The sequence below is a fragment of the Ursus arctos genome, unplaced genomic scaffold (assembly GCF_023065955.2).
Source record: "Ursus arctos isolate Adak ecotype North America unplaced genomic scaffold, UrsArc2.0 scaffold_33, whole genome shotgun sequence".
Classification (NCBI taxonomy): Eukaryota; Metazoa; Chordata; class Mammalia; order Carnivora; family Ursidae; genus Ursus; species Ursus arctos.
The window spans coordinates 5,095,843-5,120,570 of NW_026623019.1; the positions used below are offsets into that span (position 1 = coordinate 5,095,843).

General features: G+C 43.1%; 1 protein-coding gene across 4 annotated transcripts in view; it reads right to left on the bottom strand.

The window, feature by feature from the left end:
• Nucleotides 1–24,728, bottom strand: part of PDCD1LG2 (programmed cell death 1 ligand 2) — a 110,742-nt gene continuing 86,014 nt past the window's right edge. The window contains exons 7-9 of one of the 4 annotated variants that reach the window (XR_008956838.1): nt 23,777–23,851; nt 19,626–20,398; nt 1–18,600 (exon numbers count right to left, since the gene is read on the bottom strand). Coding sequence is in view for 1 of the 4 variants with exons in the window: in XM_044391212.3 (XP_044247147.1) it covers nt 23,840–23,851 (12 nt within the window). In the remaining 3 variants the exon portion in view is untranslated. Of the gene's footprint in view, nt 23,852–24,728 lie in introns of all 4 variants that reach the window. The other 3 variants (XR_008956837.1, XR_008956839.1, XM_044391212.3) reach the window with 3 other exon arrangements.

The following is a 24,728-nucleotide window of genomic DNA, read 5'->3' on the forward strand; positions in this document are numbered from 1 at the left end:
TTGTAAAACAAAATAAAGTATTTGTTATTCAAAGTATAAAACCATAGCAAAACATCTAACATAAAATTGCATTCAACTCTACTTAATTACTCTTGGCCCAGTGAATTTAGATACAGAGGGAGGAAAAGTCACTATAGGTTATATATTGTTGTAATATTCTTGAGAAGATTAGCCAAACTTTTGGCCAGTACTGGAACTTTGTTTTATTATTATTGCTCAAAATAAAGGCATTGACAAAGACATCATTATCTCCCTTAAATAATTTTAAATCTTTTTTTTTTTTTTTAAGTAGGCTCCGCACCCAATGTGGGGCTTGAACTCATGAACTGGAGAGAAAGAGTCACTCTTCCAACTGAGCCAGTCAGGTGCCCCAAATAATTTGAATTCTAATGCTGTGTTTTGGCAGTGGATTTAAACTGCATCCATATGAGTAGTCAAGAAGAGAGGAATGAAGGTTAAGAATTTACTCTTGCCTGGGTGGCTCAGTCATTAAGCGTCTGCCTTCAGCTCAAGGCGTGATCCCAGAGTTCTGGGATCAAGCTCCGCCTCGGGCTCCCTGCTCTGCTGGGAGCCTGTCTCTTCCTCTCCCACTCCCCTGCTTGTGTTCCCTCTCACTGGCTATCTCTCTCTCTGTCAAATAAATAAAAAAAATCTTAAAAAAAAAAAAAAGAATTTACTTTCCCATTCTGCCAGTGTTCTTTTCCCCCTCAGACTAGCAGTCACAGAGCAACCATTGATAATTTGATACTAGATTTGGATAGAGGATTGAGAAGTTGGCCTTAGCTCAAAGCCAGTAATTCACATTTAAATAAAATGAACATTTGGATGCAGTGCCCAAATTTAGTTAAGGTTATATTATAAAGATCCAGGTGGAAATCAGTCCCGAGATCACAACTATTTGCAGTGGAATGAGTAACTTCCTTTGAAGAATAATAGTAAAGGTACACCTGTTATTGTAAAGTTACCTAAGCCTGCATATATGATATCATCAGAGGCAACAGGCATGAATACAAGGGTCAGGAATGTCTCTTGGAGAGGAGGAACAGCGTGCACCCAGATCCAAAATACTGACATGTACTCTTTTGAGAAGAGTTTCAGATGCATAAGGGTATTTGTTAAAAACAGACTTCTAGAAAACTACTAGAACTGATAAATGAATTCAGTAAGGTCACAGGATACAAAATCAATGTACAAAAATCTGTTGCATTTCTATACACTAATAATGAAGTAGCAGAAAAAGAAATTAAGAAAACAATCCCATTTATAATTGCACCGAAAAGAAGAAAATACCTAGGAATAAATTTAACTAAGGAGGTGAGAGACCTGCACTCTGAAAACTACAAAACATTGATGAAAGAAATTGAAGGTGACACAAACAAATGAAAAGATATTCCATGTTCATGGATTAAGAGAACAAATATTTTTAAGAGTCCATACTGCTCAAAGCAATCCACACATTTAATGCAACGCCTACCAAAATATCAACAGCATTTTTCACAGAACTAGAACAAATAATTCTAAAATTTGTATGGAAGCACAAAAGACCTCAAATAACCAAAGCAATCTTAAAAAAGAACAAAACTGGAGATAACATGATCCCAGATTTCAAGATATACTACAAAGCTGTAGCAATCAAAACAATACTGACAGAAAAATAGACACACAGATCAATGGAACAGAATAGAAAGCCCAGAAATATATCCATGATTATATGGTCAATTAATCTATGACAAAGGAGGCAAGAATATGCAATGGGAAAGACAGTCTCTTCAACAAACGGTGTTGGGAATATTGAACAGCTACATGCAAGAGAATGAAACTGGACCACTTTCTTACACCATACACAAAACTAAACCCAGAATGGTTAAAGACCTAAATATGAGACCTAAAACTATAAAACTGCTAGAAGAGAGTATAGATAGTAATTTCTCTGACATTGGCTGTAGCAACATTTTTCTAAATATGTCTCCTGAGGCAGGGTAAACAAAAGCAAAAATGAACTATTGAGGGTACATCAAAATAAAAAGCTTCTGCACAGCAAAGGAAAACATCAACAAAACTAAAAGGCAACCTACTTGAAAGGGAGAGGATATTTGCAAATGATATATCTGATAAGGAGGTAGTACCCAAAATATATAAAGAACTTTTGAACTCAACACCAAAAAACCCCAAATAATCCAATTTAAAAAATGGACAGAAGACATAAACAGATATTTCTCCAAAAAAGGCATATAGATGGCCAACAGACACATGAAAAGATGCTGAACAGCACTCTTCATCAGGAAAATGCAGATCAAAACCACAATGAGATATAACATCACACTTGTCAGAATGGCTAAAATCAACAACACAAGCAACAATTGTCAGCAAGGATGTGGAGAAAAAGGAACACTCTTGCACTGCTGGTGGGAATGTAAACTGGTGCAGCCACTGTGGAAAACAGTATGGACGTTCCTTAAAAAACTACAAATAGAAATACCAGATGATCCAGGAATTCCACTTCTGGGTATTTACCCAAAGAATATGAAACCACTGAGTTAAAAAGATACATACACCCCTATGTTTTTTGCAGTATTATCTACAATAGCCAAATTATGGAAGCAGCCCAAGTGTCCATCAATAGATAAATGGATAAAGAAAATGTGGTATATATACACAATGGAATATTGCTCTGACGTAAAAAAGAATGAAATCTTGTCATTTACAACAATGTGGATGGATCTAGAGAGTACTATGCTAAGTGAAATGTTAGTCACAGAAAGACAAATACCATAGGATTTCACTCATATGTGGAATTTATGAAACAAAACAAAGAAAAAAAGAAACAAACAACAACAACAAAAAACTGATTCTTAACTACAGAGAGCCCACTGATGGTTACCAGAGAGGAGGCAGTGGGGTGAACTAGGTGAAGGGGATTAAGAGCACACTTATCATGATGAGTAATATATAGAATTGCTGAATTACTATATTGTACACCTGAAACTAATATAACACTTTATGTTAACCATACTAGAATTAAATATATATATATGTACATATGGGCTTCTAGGTTACAAGTCACTTCACTTCTCCAAGCCTCTTAGACTTCTCATGTGAAAAGATAACAGACATTTTGTGCCCAATACAGAAGGTGGAGGTGAAGGAGGGGCCATATTTCCTCACACTGAGGAGATATGTGCAGGCTCATAGTTCCTCTTACTCCTTTAGGATCTGCTTCAGTTTCTCCAGCTCTTGGGTCTGGTCCATGTTTAAGTCCATGATGAATGCACTAGAGATTTGGAAGTGGTGAGAGACTAATGCAGAGTCCAGTCCATCCTTGTGGGTTCCAGTCTGTCCTTGCTCCCTCAACTTACATCCTTACTACCCACTACAGGGACTATTACCAAGGTGCAGTCCCAGATGGAGGTGCTAAAAGTGAGGGTAAATGAGGAAGAAGATAGAGTCGGTGATATAGAAGATAAAATGATGGAAAATAAGGAAGTGGAAAGGAAGAGAGAGAGGCAACTACTGGATCACAAAGGGAGACTTAGAGAACTCAGAAATTCCATGAAGCAAAATAATATGTGGATAATAGGGGTCCCAGAAGACGAAGAGCAGGAGAGAGGGGCAGAATGTTTATTTGAACAAATAGCTGAGAACTTCCCTAATCTGGGAGAGGGAAACAGGCATTCAAGACCAGGTGGGACAGAAAACCACCGTCAAAATTTAAAAAAAAAAAGTCAACACCCTAACATATAATAGTGAAGCTTGCAAATTCCAGAGAGAAAATCCTGAAAGCACCTTGGGATAAGAGGTCCTTAACCTACAAGTGTAGAAACAAGGCTGGCAGGCCAGAAAGGACTGGCATGACATATTCATTCAATGTGCTAAATGGGAAAAATAGGCAGCCAAGAATATTTTATCCAGCAAGGCTGTCATTCAGAATAGGAGGAGAGATAAAGTGTTTCCAGGACAAACAAAAACTAAAGAAATTTGTGAACACTAAACCATCCCTGCAAGAAATATTAAAGGGGATCTTTTGAGCAAAGGGAGAACCCAAAAGTAACAAAGGCCAGAAAGGAACAGAGACAATCTACAGAAACAGTGGCTTTACAGGTACTACAATGGCACTAAATCATATCTTTCAATAATTACTCTGAATATAAATGGACTAAATGCTCCCATCAAAAGGCATAGGGTATCAAAATGCATTAAAAAAACCAAGGCCCATCGAAATGTTGCCTGTATGAGACTCATTTTAGACCCAAAGATGCCTGCAGATTGAAAGGGAGTGGGTGGAGAACCATTTATCATGCCAATGGACATCAAAAGAAGCTGGAGTAGCCATCCTCATATCAGACAAACTAGATTGTAAACCAAAGATTACAATAAGAGATGAAGAAGGACACAAGATCATCATAAAATGGTCTATCCAACAAGAAGATCTAACAATTGTAAATATTTATGCTCCTAACTTGGGAGCAGCCAAATATATAAACCAGTTAATAATAAAATTAAAGAAACACATGAATAATAATACAATAATAGTAGGGGACTTAAACACCCCACTCACAGCAATGGGCAGATCATTGAAACAAAAGATCAACAAGGAAACAAGGGCTGTTAATGACACACTGGACCAGAGGGACTTCACAGATACATTCAAAGCATTTCATCCTAAAGCAGAATACACATTCTTCTTGAGTGCACATGGAACATTTTCCAGAATAGGTCACATACTGGGTCACAAATCAGGTCTCAACTGGTACAAAAAGATTGAGATTACACCATGCATATTTTCGGACTACAATGCTTTAAAACTTAAAGTCAACTGCAAGAAAAAATTTGGAAGGAACACAAGTACATGGAGGTTAAAGAGCATCCTACTAAAGAATGAATGTGTTAACCAGGAAAATAAAGAAGAATTAAAAAAATTCATGGAAGCAAATGAAAATGAAAACACGACAGTTCAGAATCTTTGCGATGTAGCAAAGATGGTCCTAAGAGGGAAGTATATAGCAATACAGGTCTTTCTCAAGAAGCAAGAAAAGTCTCAAATACACAACCTAACCTTACACCTAAAAGAGCTGGAGAAAGAAGAACAAATAAAGCCTAAATCCAGTGGAAGAAGAGAAACAACAAAGATTAGAGCAGAAATCAATGATGTAGAAATAAAAAAAAAAAAACACAGTAGAACAGATCAATAAAACTAGGAGCTGGTCTTTGACAGAATTAATAAGATTGATAAATCCTAGACTTATCAAAAAAGAGAGAGAGAGAGAGAGAGAGAGAAAAGACCCAAATAAATAAAATTATGAATGAAAGAGGAGAGAACACAACCAACACCATATAAATACAAACAATTATAAGAACATATTATGAGCAATTATATGCCAACAAATTAGGCAATCTGGAAATGGATGCATCCCTAGAAACATAAACTAACAAAATGGAAACAGAAAGAAACAGAAAACCTGAGCAGACCCATAACCAGGAAAGATATTGAATCAGTAATAAAAAATCTCCCAACAAACAAGAGTCCAGGGCTAGATGGCTTCCCAGTGGAATTCTACCAAACATTTAAGGAAGACTTAATACCTATTCTTCTGAAGCTGCTTCAAAAAATAGAAATGGAAGGAAAACTTCCAAACTCTTTTTATGAGGCCAGCATTACCTTGATACCAAAACGGGACAAAAAACTCACCATAAAAAGGGCACCCGAGTGGCTCGGTCAGTTAAGTGTCTTCCTTTGGCTCAGGTCATGATCTCAGAGTCCTGGGATTGAGTTCCATATCGGGCTCCCTCTTCAGCGGGGAGTCTGCTCCTCCCTCTGCCTCCCACTCCCCCTGCTTGTGCGCTTTCTCCCTCATTCTCTCTCTCAAATAAATAAAATATTTAAATAAAAAAAAGAACTCACTAAAAAGAATTACAGACCTTGATCCCAAGACTAGACAAAGACCCCACCAAAAAGGAGAATTACAGAACAATATCCATGATGAACATGGATGCAGAAATTTTCAGTAAGATACTAGGTAATAGAACCCAACAGTACATTAAAAGGATTATTCACCATGACCAAGTAGGATTTATTCCTGCTCTGCAAGTGTGGTTCAACATCCACAAATTAATCAATGTGATTCACCACGTTAATAAAAGAAAGGATAAGAATCATATGATCGTCTCAGTAAATGCAGAAAAAGCATTTGAGAAAATACAGCATCCTTTCTTGGTAAAAACTCTCTGCAGTGTAGGGATAGAAGGAATATACTCCAATATCATAAAAGCCATATACAAAAAACCCACAGCCAATATCATCCTCAAGAGGGAAACACTGAGGGCTTTTCCCCTAAGGTCAGGAACACGGCAGGGATGTCCACTCTCACCACTCTTGTTCAACATAGTACTGGAGGTCCTCGCCTCAGCAATCAGATAACAAAAAGGAAAAAAAGCATCCAAATCAGCAACGAAGTCAACTTTTCACTCTTCACAGACATGATACCCTATGTAGAAAACCCAAAGGACTCCACCAAAAAATTGCTAGAACTGATACAGGAACTCAGCAAAGCTGCAGGGTATAAATCAATGCACAGAAGTCAGTTGCATTTCTGTACACTAACAATAAGGCAGAAGAAAGACAAATCAAGGAATCGATTCCATTTACAACTGCACCCAAAGCCATAAGATATCTAGGAATAAACCTAACCAAAGAGGTAAAAGATCTGTACTTTGGAAACTATAGAACATTGATGAATGAAATTGAGGAAGAAAGGGAAAAATGTTCCATGCTCATGGATTGGAAGAACAAACATTGTTAAAATGTCTATGCTGCCCAGAGCAATCTACACATTCAATGGAATCCCTATCAAAACACCATTAACATTTTCACAGAGCTGGAACAAACAGTCCTAAAATTTGTATGGAACCAGTAAAGACCCTGAATAGCTGAAGGAATGTTGAAAAAGAAAACCGAAGCTGGAGGCATTGGTAGGAGCTGGCTGAGACTCCCCAGGAGGATTTGGTGGCCAGGGCTGAGATACACTGCATTAAGAACATATGAAGAGGGGAGTGACAAGCTCAAAAGTGGGCTTATGGAAGATTTGCAGTCTTAGATCGTGCGCTGCTTACCTCTAAGTTTATTTAACAATTTGAAATATGGGAAAACATCGTAACTACTTAGTTCAAAATTGAATTTAAGTGAATTTCCACTATTTCTTTAAAAGAAAAAAAGAAGAAATATTCTGTGTCTCAAAATAAGTATTCTCTATTTTCAGGGGATACGATCATTCACCAAGTGGGTATAATTCACAGTGAAAACTGCTCACACAAGCCAGTGATTCTGGGCAGGCAGCGTGACTTGCGCTAAAATTCCCCTAAAGGAACATTGTGCTCAGAACAGTGAGGCACCGTTTGGACACTAGAGGGAGCCATGGGGTGTGATTTCAAAGAAGTAGGTAGAGTTTGAAGGGAGGGAGAGGCTCAGAAACCATGTGCTCTAACCCTTCGTTTCATGTTTACTTTTTAATTTCTTTTTTTCTGTGTGCCACATTGACTACTTTCCAAATAAGCTATACAATCATGTAGTTCTAAACATACAAGGTGAGAAGGCTGTATAGTCTCTGTGGTAGATAGTCTATCTGCTCTTCAGATCCACCCACCACCCGCGTGGAGCTCTGGGACAATGCTCACCTCTAAGGGTGCCTTGACCATATTCTCTGCCCTTGGGCTTCTTGTAGATTTTCCCCAGGGGACAGCACTGAAAGGAGTTGAAGGCAGGAGGAGAATGGGATCAAGGTATTTATTTCCCCAATTCCTCCCTGCTGGGCTGTGGGTGCATCTAGGGAGAGGTCTGTCCAGGGGCTCCTTCTCTACCTACAGCTCTCACTCTCTCTCTTTCTGGGTTCAGTTGACCATTTACTCCCTTGTCCCTTGGGGCCTAGGCATGGTAATGATTCATAAGAGTGGGCACAGCACCATCTGGGATAGGTTCCCTCCTCCCATCTCTCTGTTCCCCATCCAACCCATTCTCTGAAGCAGCCAATTCTATAGGTTTCCTATGTTGGGATGTACAGATAGATATAAAGAAATCCATAGATTCCTATCACCCTCATTTATTCAAATTGTACCATATGATATACCCAGTTCTGCACCATGGTTTGTGTGTGTGTATGTGTAAAACAATATATTCTAGAAATCACTCTTTAGCAGTATTCAGAGAACTCCCTTACTCCTTTTTTATGGCCGCATTACATTCCATTTTATGGGTTTATAATCATTTTTTAGCCAGTCTCCTCTCAAGAGACATGTAGGTTGTTTCCAGCTATTCACTATTACAAACGTTGCAATAAGGAATAATCTTGTACATGGATATAAGGAAAATGAAACAGAAAGAGATTCAGTCAATTGTCTGAGGTTAGTTCTGGGCAGAACCCATGTCATCACAGTCACTGGTTAGCAGGATGAGACTAGAGTCACCCGCACATGGAATATAAATTTTGCTGAGTGTCTCCCCACCCACCCCCACAGTTTCCTACACATTTCGACTCTTAAATTTCTATGCTTATGCTTTCATTCCCAGGATAGTGGTTCCAAAAATGGACTCCGGAACAACCATGCCAGGGAATGTTTCCTGCTTCATCATGAGTTGGCAGTGTGACGTTGGACAAGTCATTTAGCGTCCCGGGGCCTCAGTTTTCCCGTCTATAAAATGTTTCCTATCTCACTGTGCTGGGAAGAGCATTTGTGCTTGGAGCAGCGCCCAGCTCATAGGAAGAGCTGTAACAAACGCTGGCTCTGATTAGTGGTGTTATTGTCATTCCTCTGCTCTGAGCCTGTGCTTCCACATTAGCCTCGAGTGCAACATGAGAGAGCTGGCTCATTGTGTCTCATCAGTAGTTAACCTTTTAACTGAGATTGCCTGACATGATCAGAACACCCCCCCCCTTTTAAAAAGTAGATTCCGTGCCCAGCATGGAGCCCAGTGCAGGGCTTGAACTCACCACCCTGAGATCAAGACCTGAGCTGAAATCATGGTTTGGTTGCTTAACCGACCGAGCCACCCGGACGCCTCAGCCTGATTGAGTCTGAAGAACAGGTGTGGATGAGGATCAGCAAAATATTAGGGAACTGGGGCCCTGAAATGGGTCCTAAAAGAGAAAGGAGATTCTAAAGATAACCTTGCCCACTTCGCAATTTCATTTTGATTTTCTTGCTCACATGTACTTAAAACAGTGAGACCCACAAATCTATCAGCTGCAGGACAACCTCCCCGGGTGTCTTCCAGTTTCCTAACTAGACTCACTGTTCACAAGCCCTCCACCGTCCGCCACCCTTTACCAACAAACCAAACCCAATCTTCTTCTCACCATCCCATAGCACGTTTGGGTGGGTCAATTTAAAAAATCTCAGAATCATCCTTGACTGCTGTCTTTTACATGTTTCATGGAAAATTTGTTATCAAGCCCTGTAAGTGTATTCTTCTTAATAGTTTTCAACATCATTCCACCCCTTTCTATCTCCTCTGAGACTAACCTTAAATGAGACTCTTGTTATTTCTATGGGCCACTAACCCTAACCTTAACCTAGTCGTATTCCTTAATTCATGAAATTTATAATCCAGAGAGAGAGACAGACAGACATTAAACATATAATTACACAGACACTTGGTTCAGGATAACAGGGATGTGGTCTCCTAGCCTTCCCATGAATGGAAGGAAGAGTACAAACCCAGGCTTTGTGACTTGGAGGTCAGAGCTTTCTAGCCCCAGGGATGCATTATCACCCTTGCTTTAGGTTTCCGGGATGATAAGAACTGGAGTTGGCAGGCGAAGAGGTAAAGAGGTGGCCTGATGCTCAGGAGGAGAAAGAATGTCTGAGACTGGCAGGAATAGGGAACTAGAAGCAGCAGACTCATGGCAGGTTCTGTGAGAGTTGGGGATCTGCTTGCACTTTTGCATAACGCTCAGATAGGATGAGACCTCTGGGCGGGGGAGGGGGGAGCCAGGAGGGGTGCCTGTGATGACCTGCCCTGAGCACCTGGACCCCAAGAGCAGTGGCAAGAATCCCTAGTGGTGGTGGGGGGGGGCACCTGGGTGGCTCAGTCAGTTAAGTGTCTGTCTTTGGCTCAGGTCGTGATCTCCAGGTTCTGGGATGGAGTCCTGCCTCGGGCTCCCTGCTCTGCGGGGACTCTGCTTCTCCCTCTCCCTCTGCCTGCCACTCCCCCTGCTTGTGCTCTCTCGCTCAAATATATAAATAAACAAAAACCTTAAAAAAAAAAAAAAGAATCCCTAGTAGCAGACCTGTGACCCAGAGAGGACCTTTGTGGAAGCGTATCTGCGGCCTGACAAGAGTAGTAGAGACCAGCAGATGCTAAAGGGCTGGCTGGAGATGGGTAGTGAGTGGCACGGTAGCTAAGGGACCAAAGTCTAGGCATCTGTCCATTTTCATGGCCCTGGGTAAACCTGAGGGTTTGAGATGACCCATTTTGGGGTTGGGGTGGTAACTGCAGATCCTTCGTATGAGACAATAACATGCTGACTTTGTCATGAGCCTGACTCCACGAGCCATTTCTAGAAGGCCAGACAGGCTAATTAATTTCTGTTCTTTTCTTTTTTAAAAGGAAATAAGCCAACAAGGAAATACATATTTTTGAAGCCACAAATGAGTTGTGTTACCACAAACATGGGTCTCAGTTTCCTTATCTGTAAAATGTAGGGGGACGATGCTGAATTTCCATCCCAGCTCTGCCGTCCCGGTATTTTATGTGGTCTCATCCAAGAACAGCATTGTTAATATGGCCACATGAGGGTTTCTGGTTTTGCTTGAGTCATGTCGGTTATGCTCCCAGCTGAGAAAATGAAAGCTGATGGGGCTTATGCACGTCAAACGAAAAAGTTTTTATCACTCACGCTCATTTCTTGAAACTCTTCCTGGAGATGAGTTGCAAGGGAGCAGTAAAGCTGAGGCAAGAAGCTGTGCTCCCTGGAGCTCTTGTCCCGTCTCTGTCTGAGGCTGATCATGTGAAGCTGACACCCAGGAGACCTTCTCTCATAGAGCTGGTGGCCGAGGAGGGCTGGGGCAGGGACCCCTCAACCTAAGACACTCTGTGCTAAATGAACAAGAAAACTCACCTTCATGCCCCTAGTAGCCCAGCAGAGTATTGGTCTCCATTATGTCCTGTTGGACAGGGCGTACATGAGGCTTCACGGGCGAGCAGGTGGCTTCTCCCAGGGACCTCAAGGAAAGCAGTGGTTTGAGAATGCAGAGCCCCTGGACTTCACATTCAGTTATTCAAGTGGACACGTCAAGGGACGGAGGTAGACAGAAGGAATCAATGTAATTTTCCAGTTAGGGAAATGGATTGAGATGAGACACTTGAGCGTTGTGGTTGGTGACAGACTGACCCGGGCTTCCTGGTTCTATCACGGCTTTGCCATTTACCAGCTCTGTGACTTTGGGCAAATCACTCTCTGTTCCTCATATGTGAAATAGGAAAATGATGGTATCTAGCTCGTGGGAAGGTTACGAGGATTTAATGTTGAGGATTAAATGAGTTAGTACTTGTAAAGCACAAAGAACTGTGCCTGACAAGCAGGAAGGATTTGGTGATTGTTGCCTCGAGGCCAAGCCACACATACTGACTCAAACTGTTTTGGTGCTTAAATCAAAGTTTGAAGTTTGAAGCTTCAGAACTCAGCCTCAAGACAATGCCAGTATCATCAAGTAAGACATCCAGCAATCTACTATGAGGTGTCCAAAGGAGGGAGATCACTCCCAATTTCTTCTGAGAACCAGGTAAAGAAGCTGAGAAAGAAGAGCTAAGTAAGAAGGAAAAATGTTGTGGACACTTAGAAGAAATGTCTTATAAGTAATAAAATAACCAGAGTCGATCTTTTTCAAAAGGGTACATGTAAATTGCCTGATAAATAATGTGTTGGGATTTCTCTAAATTTCCCGAGTGGATTTTTCCCTTTTTTTGTGTGTGCCAACCATAAGAGATATTCCAGTATCTGGGGAGGTGATTTCAGCTTTCCTCCAAAATGCAGAGCCAACAAACAAGTGTGTCCAAACCTTTCCAATCTCTTTTAAGACAGAAAGTCATGTTACAGATCAGGAAATGTGCACTCTTATCCAGGGAAACTCACATGTTGTCTTCATTTTTGAATTTGACACGTAAGATTTCCAGATTAGTTTACTTCCATAGTCGCACTGCTCCTCAAAGTTAAGAACATGGCCCGCATCTGATCCACTTAGTGGATATGTGAACGTAGCTTTTCCTCTGCTGATTTTCTCTACGACTTTTGAAAAGCTCCAGCAAGCTTTGGGTAAGTTTGTGCGACTTGCTGGCATTCGGACGGATCTCTCTTTTTTGAACTCTTCGATGATTTCCAAATTTTTCTAAAATGAGCATGTATTTTTGAAGAACTGAAAGTCTTTTTTTTTTTTTTAAATTAACCTTTGCAACATGGCTTATTTTCTTAGGAAAAAAAAGAAATTAACTAGCCTGCCCTTCTTCTAGAAATGACACAGGGAACAAGTCTATGAACTTAGCATTTTTTGTTGCCTTAAAAAGAGGAAACTTTGTATTTATTGAGTTGTCGGCTCAAGAATAGCCCATAGGTTGTTGGGCAGCTTTCAGCGTTAACTGTTAACGGTGGTGATATGTCAGAAAGACCTTATCTCTCCATTCTTCTCCACGATGACTACACATCATCTGATCACAAAGTTCATCCCAGATAACAAGAACAGAAAGTCCTTTAGAGGAAAGATAAGGCCCAAAGAGCTGTTCTGCTCTTTCTGATTGTTTGCCACACTGGCTGGGCAAAGAAATCTGGGATTAAATTCTGAGAAGAGATAAATGGGGATTTAGAGACCTTACCCTACTTTCCTTTCTGTGTGTGTGTGTGAGTGTGCTGAATTTAGGTTTTGTTTTCAATAACATGTTATCCTGAAGTCACATGATAGCATACAGTATTCAAGATTCTCACTTCCCCTTACTCCAGAACCATGGCTGTACCTTTAGAAACTGGCCTGAGCGAGAAGAAGGCGATGTAAGAGGCGAAGTCCAGGTGCAAGGTGTCAGTATGTTTCTCAGAAGAATCTCTTGCACCATTCCAAAGTGAAATTCTGACTATGTTGGCTGAGAATTATTAGACCTTTGCTCTTCCTTATTTTATCAGCAATGACAGCTGTAAACTCCCTGCAAGTCCAGCTCCGGCTTCATTTCATAGAACATCACGCCATCGCGGGAAGATAGAAGGGGTCTAAGCCTGAGTCCCCACTTCCGGAAGCTCAGTCTTGTCAGAGCCACGCTCACCTGGAAGCAACTAAGGAGTTCTCGCAAAGCAGATCAGAGGAGCCCCAATTCAAAGACTGCATTGAGATGCTCCTTTATCCAGTCTGGGCCCTTCTCCACGAAGCCCAGAGCCTTCGGAGTCAGAGGAGACTCACCTTCACAAGCTCGGACCTTGGCTTCTGTTTCTGACTTCAGCCCCTCAGGTGAATTCATTGTTTTGTCATCACCTCTTCTTGTCCTCAGGATGTTTTTGCTGTAGAAACTGCTGCTCTCAGTAGCCTCTATAGCTTACGAGCAGTCTTCGGAGTCTCCCTCATCTTCCCCTAGATTTGGAAAGACGTTACAAGTCAGGTTTGCTTGTGGGCAGCCTCTTTCTTTGCTCGTTCTGATGAGTTGTCTACAGGTGCTGACTGCAACCTTTCTGTTTCTTTTCACTAAAACCTATTACAGTACTTTCAGTAAGACTGGGCTTTGAGGACCTTGCCTTTTCAGCAGCACATTAGCAAATCCCAGCTCTCTTGCTCACAGTTGAGCTGACTTACCATTAAGACTGAATGAAATTATTGTCTGTGCATTCCTCTCTGTAGCTCTTCATTTCTTTCTCTCATCACTCCTTCATTCAAGGAACATGTTACTGAACACTGAGCTGTGACATCTCTATTTGTAGATAGAAACCAAAAGATGGATGACACTCCATGTCTGGTAGGAAAGACCATCAGCCCCTATGGCACCTTTGTGTGATCTGGAAAAAGTCAGCCCTTCCTCCTGGTGGAGGCAGCTCTGTGCCAGGGCTCAGGGATAACATGTGGGGAACAGAATGGATTTCGGCCCCTTCTTGCCTCCTTGGCCAAGGACCCCTGTGTAGGGCATAATCTGAGTAGCCCTGTGCTATGAACAAGGAAATGTAAACAGTATATTATGGTACAGTGTGATGAACACATAGTAGAGAGGATCTGACTTCCTGGTAGGCTGGGGAGTTGGGGAAGGTTTCATGGAAGAGGTTACATGTGAGATGAGCCATGAAGGAGCTCATCCAGTGAAGGGGGGTGAAGGGCAGAGGGAAGATGGACAAAGCCACAAAAGTGTGAAGAGCCTGGCATGTTTGGGGCTCTGCAAGTCACTGATGTCCAGAGCGTCCAGCAGGTACATGAGGGTGGAGGAGACCTGACAAGAATTGAAACTGGAAGACGATTTTGGCAATGACCTAAGCTGGGACCTAAACTCTAGGCCCTCGCCACTCAAAGTCTGCTTCTCCTTAGGGCAGCTTCGACGTCACCAGACAAACTGTTAAGAGTGTAGACTCCTGGGCCCCATCCAACCTACTGAATCAGGACCTGCATTTTATTCAGCTCTTTGGGGAGGAGGGTTTCAAGGTGGCTGTGTCGGAAGATCCTGAGCTCACCTCCTTTCCCTCTGAAAATGGTCTGAAAACTAGATGAACTGCTCCTGACAACAAAGGATAAAAGGACAACATCAAGATGGATAGAGAGACAGAGATATGGTCTCGGCAAAAAAAAAAACACCGGCCCCAGCATGGGGGCATCTAATAGGGGAGAGCTCACCTGGCTGGGGCTTCTCCTGGAGGAACAAGGGTTTGTGCCTCACATCAGGCACTCCAACTCTGGGGATCTGCAACAGAGAGATGAGCTTCCCAAACCAATGGGGACCCAAAGTGCTGTAGAAAACTGAGGGTCTCCTTTCAAATGGCTTGTGTGTGGGCTCAGTCACCCCAGGATCCAGCGCAAAAGTACCAATTTGAAATTCCCCTAGGCTGTTCTTAAAGGAGATTCATTTGCTGGTCTGAGGGCATCTGCTGGAGCGGCAGGGACAGTTGAGTCGCCCTCTGAAGGCAGAGGTGCCAGTGGCTGTCATCTGTGCACTCTCCTGCTGCCTCCCGCTGCCTCCCGCTTCCTTGCTGAGGCTGGAGAGCACAGGCAGTCACAGCAACCCCCTGCTCCCTGGCTGGGGCAGGCAAAGGTCAAAGGTCCTGGCATTCTCCCACTCCCAGCCTGGGGCCAACGCATACTTGCAGTCAGGCTGTTTTCCCACTGCTTTTCTGAAGCTGGCCCCACCTCCTACCCTCTCCAGCCGCCCTGCTAAAGCCGGCAGGCCCCCGCCAAACACACAGAGGCTGCCCCTCGTTCACCTGGCCCTGGTGGCCAAGGGGGCAGGGATCCTGAGCTAAAACTATCAGAAAGACAGGTGTTGGCCAGAGCACTGCACAGAGAGCATATTGAAATGCACCCCCAGTCTTCGTGTGAAAGAGGCCTATTTTCTAAATCTGGAGCTCAGCCTGAGAGACAGGCTTCAGGGTTGCCATACAACTAGAGGCTGTGGAGGTGCTCCCAGAAAATGTATTAGAGACACCATCCTTGCACACGCCCTGGGCCCTACTACAGCTCAGTAAGACCTCACAGAAAGGAGCTTCTCCGTTCATCTGGTGCCCTGATTTTTGAAACTGTTGCCCAGGGACACATCCAGATCCTACAATCCAGAGGCCAGCAGGGTTTAACAACTGTGGCCCCACGGGACTGTCTAATCTGCATACTTCAAAATCTTCTGTGGGAGAGTCTGACTTCCAGTCAGCCTGAAACTGGGTGCTAAGGAGATTATTCTCCTTGGAACACTGATAGACCTTGGGACACTCTTAACAACAGGGACTTACCAAGAATAAACCAGGCCCTTTAGATATCACAAAGGTTCAAGAGACAACCAAGAACGAGGGCAAGGGTGAATAAGAAATTTCATCACCTCCATAAGGTTGTTCCTTCAACACTCAAAGAGGTAGCTGTTTCACCGACTCCATAGAAACACAGAGTATCAAGCAAAATGAGGAAACAGACAAGTCTGTTCTCAGTGAGAGAGAAACACAAAACTTCAGAAAAAAGACCTTAATGATATGGATAAAGATCCCAAGTCATAGTCATAAAGGTGCTTGCTGAACTCAGGAGAAGAATGGATGAACAGAGTGAGAACTCCAAGAAGGAGACAGAAAAATATAAGAAAACAACAAGCAGAAGTCACAGAGCTGAGGAGTACAAGAACTGAATGAAAAAAATACACTAGAAGGGTTTGACAGCAGACTGGATAAAATGGAAGAAAAGACCAGTGAGTTGGATGAAAAAGCACTGAAACCCACTCAGACAGAGCAACAAAAAGTAAAAAGAATTTTTAAAAATGAAAAAAAAAAAAAACCTAAGAGACCTAGAGGAGAAGGGGGCGGGGAGCGAGAAAGGGCACCTATATCGATGAAGAGATCACATGTGTCAATAGATAGGTCATCCACTGACAGAAAATTAATAAGGAAACATCAGCCTCAAACATCGCATTAGACTGGAGGGACTTCATAGATATATATAAAGAACATTCCATCTAAAAGCGGCAGAATTCACATTCTCAAATACACCTGGAATGATCTCCAGGATAGATCACCTGTTCGGCAAGACAAAACAAGTCTCGATAAATTCAAGAAGATTGAAATCTTATCAAGCATCTTTTCCGACCACAATGGCGTGAAACCAGAAATCGATTTCAAAAAGGAAGCTGGAAAACCCACAAATACGTGGAGATTAAACACTGTGCTACTGAGCAACCACTGCGTCATCAAAGCAATTAAAAGGAGAAATTTAAAAATACCAGAGATTAATGAAAAAAGAAAAACGACACTAAAATCTATGGAATGCAGCAAAGAGTTTCTAGGAGGGAAGTTCATGGCAATCCCGGCCTGCCTCGAGAAACAAGAAAAATCTCAAAGAAACAATTTAACTTTACACTTAAAGGAACAAGAAAATGAAGAACAAATGAAAACCAAAGTTAGTAAAAGGAAGGCAATAACTAAGATCAGAGTGGAAATAAATGAAATTGAGGCTAAAAAGATAACAGAAAAGATCAGCGAAAGCAAGAGCTGGTTTTTTGAAGAGATAAACAAAATTGACAGAAGCCTTTAGCTAGACTCACCGAGAGAAAGGAGAGAGGGCTCAAATAAAATCAGGAATGAAAGAGAAGCTACAACTGACACTACGGAAACACAAAGGATTGTAAGAGACTGCTACGAACAATCATATGCTAACACATTAGACAACCTAGAAGAAATAAACAGATTCCTAGAAACATACTGAATCAGGAAGACACAGAAAATCTGAACAGAGTACTAGTAAGGAGATTGAATCAGTAATCAAAAATCTCCCAACAAACAAAAGCCCAGGACAAGACAGCTTCCCTGGGGAATTCTACCAAATAGTCGAAGAACATTTAATACCTATCCTTCCCTGGAAGAGGTTACATGTGAGCTGAGCCATGAAGGAGCTCATCCAGTGAAGGGGGGTGAAGAGCAGAGGGAAGATGGACAAAGCCACACAGGTTTGAAGAGCCTGACATGTTTGGGGCTCTGCAAGTCACTGATGTCCAGAGTGTCCAGCAGGTACATGAGGAGGGGGGAGACCTGACAAGAATTAAAGCTGGAAGATGCTTTTGGCAATGACCTAAGCTAGGACCTAACCAAACCAAACCAAACCAAACCAAACCAAACCAAACCCATACTCACAGATACAGAGAACAGGTTGGGTGTTGCTGGAGGGGAGGAGGGTTGCAGTGAGGCAAACGGGTGAAGGGGATCAAAAAGTACAAACTTCCAGTTGTAAAATAAGTAAGTCCTGGGATGTAAGGTAGAGCATGGGGCATGTAGTCAATAACATGGTATTAACCTTATAAGGTGACAGATGATAACTGGCTTACTAAGGCGACCATTTTACAACATATACAAATATCACATCGCCGTGTTATAGACCCAAAAGTAATGTAATATTGTATGTCGAGTATACTTCATTAATGATATGGTAAAACTCCTGAGTGGTTCAAGGGCACATTAAAGTCTGAGGAGTGGTGGTTTAGGGAAGAGTGGATAAGAACTAAGGGTCTGTTTTAAAGGTGTGTTTTCTAGATACTGCCAAATACGGTGTTTCCCTTTACAATGTCACAAATCTATGGTCAGTGGATTTACCATCCCGGTGCCTCAGTGATATTAACTACAGTTCATAGTTATAGAAAACAGGGCGTGAAGAATTTAACATCCACGGAAGCACCAGCAGACTGAAACAGAAGGAGGAGAATGCAGACTTCTTGGCTCACCTTTTCCTTTTCTCTTTTGTCTTACCGCTCAGGCTTGCTTTGTCGTGAGCCTTTGCCTGGGAGGTGCGGAAATGGACACCTAAGTCTAGCCAACACCGAGACTGGAAAGATGACTGATCAAGAAGCCTTCAGCCTGGAGGTGGTGTCTATGCACCATCCTGGAGCCAGTGGAAAAAATGGAAATAACTCTAAAAAAGATCCTAGGAGGAAAGTAAAGGTGAGTGTCGTCTGTACCCAGCCCTCCCATCTCTTATGCTTTTTCCCTTTTGCCCGTTCATTCATGCACTCATTCAATTATTATTGAGCACCTACTGTCTGTCAGGCACCGATATCTTCATATTCCCAGTAACTACAGAGCTCTCTTCACACTTCCAGATCTCCTGAGAGATCGCTTCCCAAAGCTTCCACTGCCCTTCCTGCGCTAGACTTTTCTCCCTCCAGCCCTGTGTAGCTCATGGGAACGGCTTGAAGCTGGAAGGCTCTGGGGTTTCTGTTCTATGCTCAGTCCTCTGCGTGGGGGCTGTCCTGATTCTTTTTCTCCAAGAGGAATCCTGAGGAGGAAAAAATCCAGGTTCGAGTGGGGTTTCAGCTCCTGTGGGAGGTTATTACTGCAGTTGGCTGAGGAACTGGCCCTGGTTTTTGTGTGTTTTGGCCACTGGGGTAAGGGTGGGGTGTACAGGGAAACAGACTAATTTCCATCAAAAGAATGGGTTGAAGAGTAAGTTTGAGGTGCATAAAAGGGACCTTTGGGGAGGGGAAGCAAAAGAGAAGTAACATTCTTCCCCCAAACTGTTTCTGCGAATTCAGCATAGAAATCCCTTAAGGTCATCACAGTATCATCACTCAGTGATGGAAAATCATGTTACCATAAAGCAGAGTTGAGAAAGGAAAGCTACGTTGGTGGTAGGGTGGTATTTGGTTTGGCTTTTAAACCTAATTGTACAATATGACTGTAGGAAGGCCAAGTCGGATGCTTGCCCTGAGCTGGGAACTCTGCTTACGTGTTCTCTCTACCTCCTTCCCACAGGTAGCTGGTTCCTCTAACCCCACGGGCGGGCGCAGGAGAGCCAAGGGGGATGGCAGGGGAAGAAACATGCAAATAGCAAGGCCCTACCCTAAAGCCTCTAGAGGCAGCTTTGATTTTCAAGATAAAAAATAACAGTTGTGCTCAGTTATACAGCAATCACTGTAAAGAAAATAGGGTCTAGATCTCTTACTCTCTTACTTCCTTCAGAACGTCTGTAGTCGTTGAAGACTGCTTCAAGCAGGTCTGTAGGTTGCTTGAATTAAAACAGAAAAAAAAAGACAAAAAGAGGAAGAAAGTAATCTGCAATTAATTGATAGGTGGAGACCACCTTGAGGGTCAAGCGGTCAAGTGGTTGGATTTATCCTGGAAGGAACCCTGGTCTGGCCGTTGTAATTCAAAGTGAGGTGGTAACGGTGCTTCTCCAAGTGTGGTCTGTGCATTTGTGTTGAGCCCCAAAGGGTCCCAGGTCTGCAAAGGCCTGTGGCCGGTGCTTCCTGAGGGGACAAGAGGGACGGCTGTGAACATCAAAGTGCAGAACACAGATGTGCCTTTATATCTAAATGTGATTTTGCTTGGGAGGCAGGATGTTTTTTCAGCTTCAGCTGTCGGGGCCAGATGAAGACAACAACATGTGTTTGAAACGACGGAATCATAGGCAACTGCTCGATGTCCTGGGATGCATAGACGTGGTCCCTTTACTCCTCTTGTCCAGGGAAGGTTAGAGTTTGCACATGATCAGCCTGAAACTGCTTTTCGCCACTTCTTTTTCCTTTATGGCCGTTGGCTGAGTGGAGAGGAAGTGTCTGAACTTGAGCCTGGGCAGCTCGGTTTCAGTCACAACCAGAAGTGAGTGTCCACCGGAGAGACAATCACTTACGTGTGCTTGGAAGTAGTGAGCCTTTGTCCCGATCCATTTCACTTCTTAATTATGTCTTACGTCCATGAGCCCTAAAACACGTCCTTTGTGGTCTCTGTAAAAGATTTTGGAGTTCGAGAAAAATGTACTTGGGCCCCAGGACTATTCCCTAATTACCAGACATGGTACTTTGGACATGGGACTCTCAGCTTCCATTTCTCATCAGGAAAATGAGGATAAGCCTACCTATCTTGCCAAATTGCTCTAAGTGGTTACGTTTAATGATTCATGCAGAACAGCTCGTGCAGTGTTTAGCACAGCAGGCTTCCCTGTGTGCTCCTTTCGTCTTCACTTTCACTTGGGCACCAAAGAGCCAAAGCGTAATGAATGGTTAGCCACTAGGATGGTCATTTGTCTCAACACCTATATTGTGGGACAACAGAGTCTGCTCAGTCAGCCTTCATGCAGAAGGGAAAATCCTGGGATTTTCAGGAAATAAGCTCTTAACAGAAAATTGCCCTATGTAATGAGACACCCCAGCTTAAACTGGGGTTCAGTGTTTCATGACATCTTAATTGCTGGAAATAGGAAGTTGGGGTGTGGAGGTGGAGAGAAGCTGCTATTTCCAACTCACCAGATTTTTTTTCCCAGAAAGAACACTTTAAGTTTACCTTTGAGGTTGACTGTTTCAGAGGGGGAAAAAATCCCTTAATAATTAGTTTAATCACATAAATGTAAAACCAAGATCCTAACTGGAATAGCTTTGGCTATTTGGCTACATACTAACCAGGGTGGGTACATTAGTATGTTATCCTTACTCCTGTCAACAATGCTGCTGGGGAAGATTGATTATCTCACCTGTGAGGAAACAGGCTCAGAGAGGGACCCGCCTGCGGGCGGGTTGCTGATCAGTGACAGAGCAGCTCTGACTCAGGCCTGTATCTACCAGTCTCAACTCAGGTGGGAAAAGGTCATATAAACCCAACCAGGAAACTTTATGAAATCACTTCCGATTTCCCCCTTTCCCCATGAGATTCTGCCACGTACCCCCCGTGGTTGTATATCTCTGCAGAAGTTAGCCATTGTTACTGATGGAGAGTGTTTCACTATCCTCCAGTGTTTTGGGGTAAAAAGTCTGCTTTTATAGCATGCCACGTCTCTCATCTGCCTTCCTCTGTCTGAGACTCCAAAAGAAAGTCCTGAGGAATTCTAGCTCTTTGGCCTGGGGAGTGGGGGGCTCCTTACTTAATTCTGTAAAGGATTGCCTGAAAACATAAAATCCTACAGAAAAATTCATGGCCCCAGCGCTTGACGGAGAGGTCCTGTTAGACATCCCTCCAGTCCTTGCAGGATCCCTGTTCCCTCCCTGGGTGTACTGCCTTCCACTGACCAAACCAGTGGTTTCTAGCTACCCCCCACCTCCCAGTGACGGGAGGGTAAAGGCCCATCATGGGTTACCCAACCACACATACCCCAGCTGCTTTCCCCATCTGAGTCATCTTAGAACATCTTTCCTTTCATATAGGATACAACTATGTAAAAGGTCAGAAAGACGACTTCTATGATCTGCAAGTCCCTTGAGGACAGGAATGATGTCTACTATTTCCGTCTCCCCCATGCCTAACATATAGTGCTTAGCACTAAATCGGTGGTAAATACATGAAAGAGAGTAACAGTGTGGTTTTCCCATGACTGCATCTTCCAAGGGGAGCCCTGGACCCTACCTCCCCAAAAATGACCCTTTCTCCCAGTCTTGTCTGTTGCCCTGGTTGAGTTAATGAATAGCTCCTAAGGAGCTTCTTAAAGTCTAAAAAGGCTTTGAGGCCTAAAGGAAATTATCTCTGAAGGTGAGTGTTCAGGCAGAAAGATGGAGACATGCAGGTGGTATGTGCATAGGGGAAGGGTAGGGACTTCCCAGCCTCTCTCTTCACACGCCCAGGCACAAGCACTTCCTTTGCCTGCAGTGCCTGATCCTATCTGGATGCAGTTCTCTAAGGGAGAGTGACTCCTGGCTACCGCCGTAAAACCAAACCCAGAACTTCACCTCAGCTCTTCCTCAATCCTGACGTTATTCTCCAGGTAAAGGCAGACACTGACGACCCTTTACGTAGTTTCTCGTTTGTGTCTTTAGCCTCGCTCTGTGTTTAGATACAAGGAGTGTTGAAAACGGGATGTTTGAGTTTAAAAACAGAGTTTAGAGGAAAAAGTAATAATACTAAGAGAGGAATATGGCTGGGTGCCTGGGTGGCTCAGTCTGTTAAGGGTCTGCATTTGGCTCAGGTCATGGTCCTAGGGTTCTGGAATCCAGTCCTGCGTCGGGCTCCCTGCTCAGTGGAGAGCCTGTTTTTCCTTCTCCCTCTGCTACTCCCCCTGCTTGTGCTCTCTCTCTCTCTCTCTATATATATATCTTTCTGTGTCGAATAAATAAATAAATCTTTTTTAAAAAAAGGAATATGGCAAGCTGACACAGTTCTCAAGGAGCCATACCAATGAGGTGCAGAAACTGGGCTTATTTGATGGTAGATTGATTGGAATATCTGGGTAGAGGAAAGGTCATTTGAGGATGAGATCTAGAAAGTCATGCTGCTGATGAAAGATCTGGGTCTCTGGTATTGTTGTGAAACATAAGTGAAGCTCCACCCCAGAACCAGATGCATCAGAGAGGGTAGAGCTGGAAACCATCTCATTGCACCATCACCCTTCACTCCCCCCTGACCCCGAAGGAAGTTGAATGACAAGTTCGAACAGTTATAGGATCGTAGGATAAAAAGGAGACCTTACGAGTTTCCCTCCTCAGGGAAGAATACCTTCTAGAGCATCCTAAAAATGGTAGTTCTGGGGTGTGTGTGTTTCCAGGATCTGGGAGATGAACGTTGGTGAGTAGGTCTAGTTGCTAGTGAGATCCTGCTGGTTCTGGGTCAAACTCTACTTCAATGTCACTTGTACCTCTTGAACTTGCTTTCACATCTTCCCTTGATAATTCTCCAGGAAAAATGCACCTAAGTCCTTTAAGCAGTCCTAATCTACGGTATTTTCCAGCCCCGTCACTATTTTGGGCGCCCCACCCCAGATCTATTCCCATCTATCAATGTCCCGGTTAAGTAGGGCCTCGAAGAGGACAAAGCACTCCAGATGCAGGCTGGTCTACACATCGAAGTGACAGCAAAACTATTTGTTCCCAGGCCTAAACAGTGTCCTGCTCTCGGATATGCTAACGTCCTTCGCTTTTTAGCAATTGGATTTCAGTTTAACCCGCCTTTGTCGTGACATGTGACACGTGTTATGTGTTATGACACATTTGTAGTTTATGAGTATGATGTCACTCATTATTTCATATTAAGTCCCCAGAATTTTTTCATATTCATTGCTAACAAAGCAAGCTTCTTCCGTCTTCTACCATCTGCCCACACACCTAAAAACAAAGACTTTTACTCTATCTCTTTGGTCTTGACTTAGTGAAGCTGGGATTTTAAATTAGAAAACTCTCACTTACCTGACTGACTGTTCTCCCCACTTAATTAGCCTTCAGATAACACAGGCTCATCTTCTATTGTCCTTATGTGGGTCGCTGGTTAAGACAGAGGTAAAGAGAAAAAAAGACAATTTTTTTTAATAGATGTTTTGTCAGTCTGACCTCTTCTCCCAGCCATCTTTTTTTTTTTTTTTTTAAGATTTTATTTATTTATTTGACAGAGATAGAGACAGCCAGCGAGAGAGGGAACACAAGCAGGGGGAGTGGGAGAGAAGAAGCAGGCTCATAGCTGAAGAGCCTGATGTGGGGCTCGATCCCATAACGCCGGGATCACGCCCTGAGCCGAAGGCAGGCGCTTAACCGCTGTGCCACCCAGGCGCCCCTCTCCCAGCCATCTTAACTGATGTACATACATATTAATGCAACTCTTTGTATGTGCTGTGGTAAAAATGAAGATATTCTGTGCTTACGGCATCTCCTTGAGCTAACCAACTGGTAACTCTGCTTAAAAAGAAATGGGTACATTCGGCAAGTTACTTTCCTTCTCTCAACCTGATTTGCCTTATCACTGAGATGAGAATGTTTGCACTGTTTGCTTTACCAATTGGCAGTAAGGCTCAACTAGATATTGGAAAATGCTTTGCAAATCTTAATGTGCCACAGAAATCGAAATGATGATGATGTTACTACTGTCGAGTCCAATTGGTTCGGGCTCCATTCGTTTCCTTCTCAAACCTGTTTGCAAAGCCGGACAGCCATCAGTTCCTGACAAAACACTGTGACTGGATTTCTGATCTGTCCTTGCCTCCCTGTCAGACCAGCCTCCCCTGAGGCCTGACTCGGATCCATACTGATTATGATTCACTTGTTTCCTCCTGTTGCCATTTGCAGATTCTGACCTGGCTGCATATCAGGGCTTGTGCCATGAGACCCAGTTCCCATGTGACAATTCCAGCTCTGGATGGACTCCTCA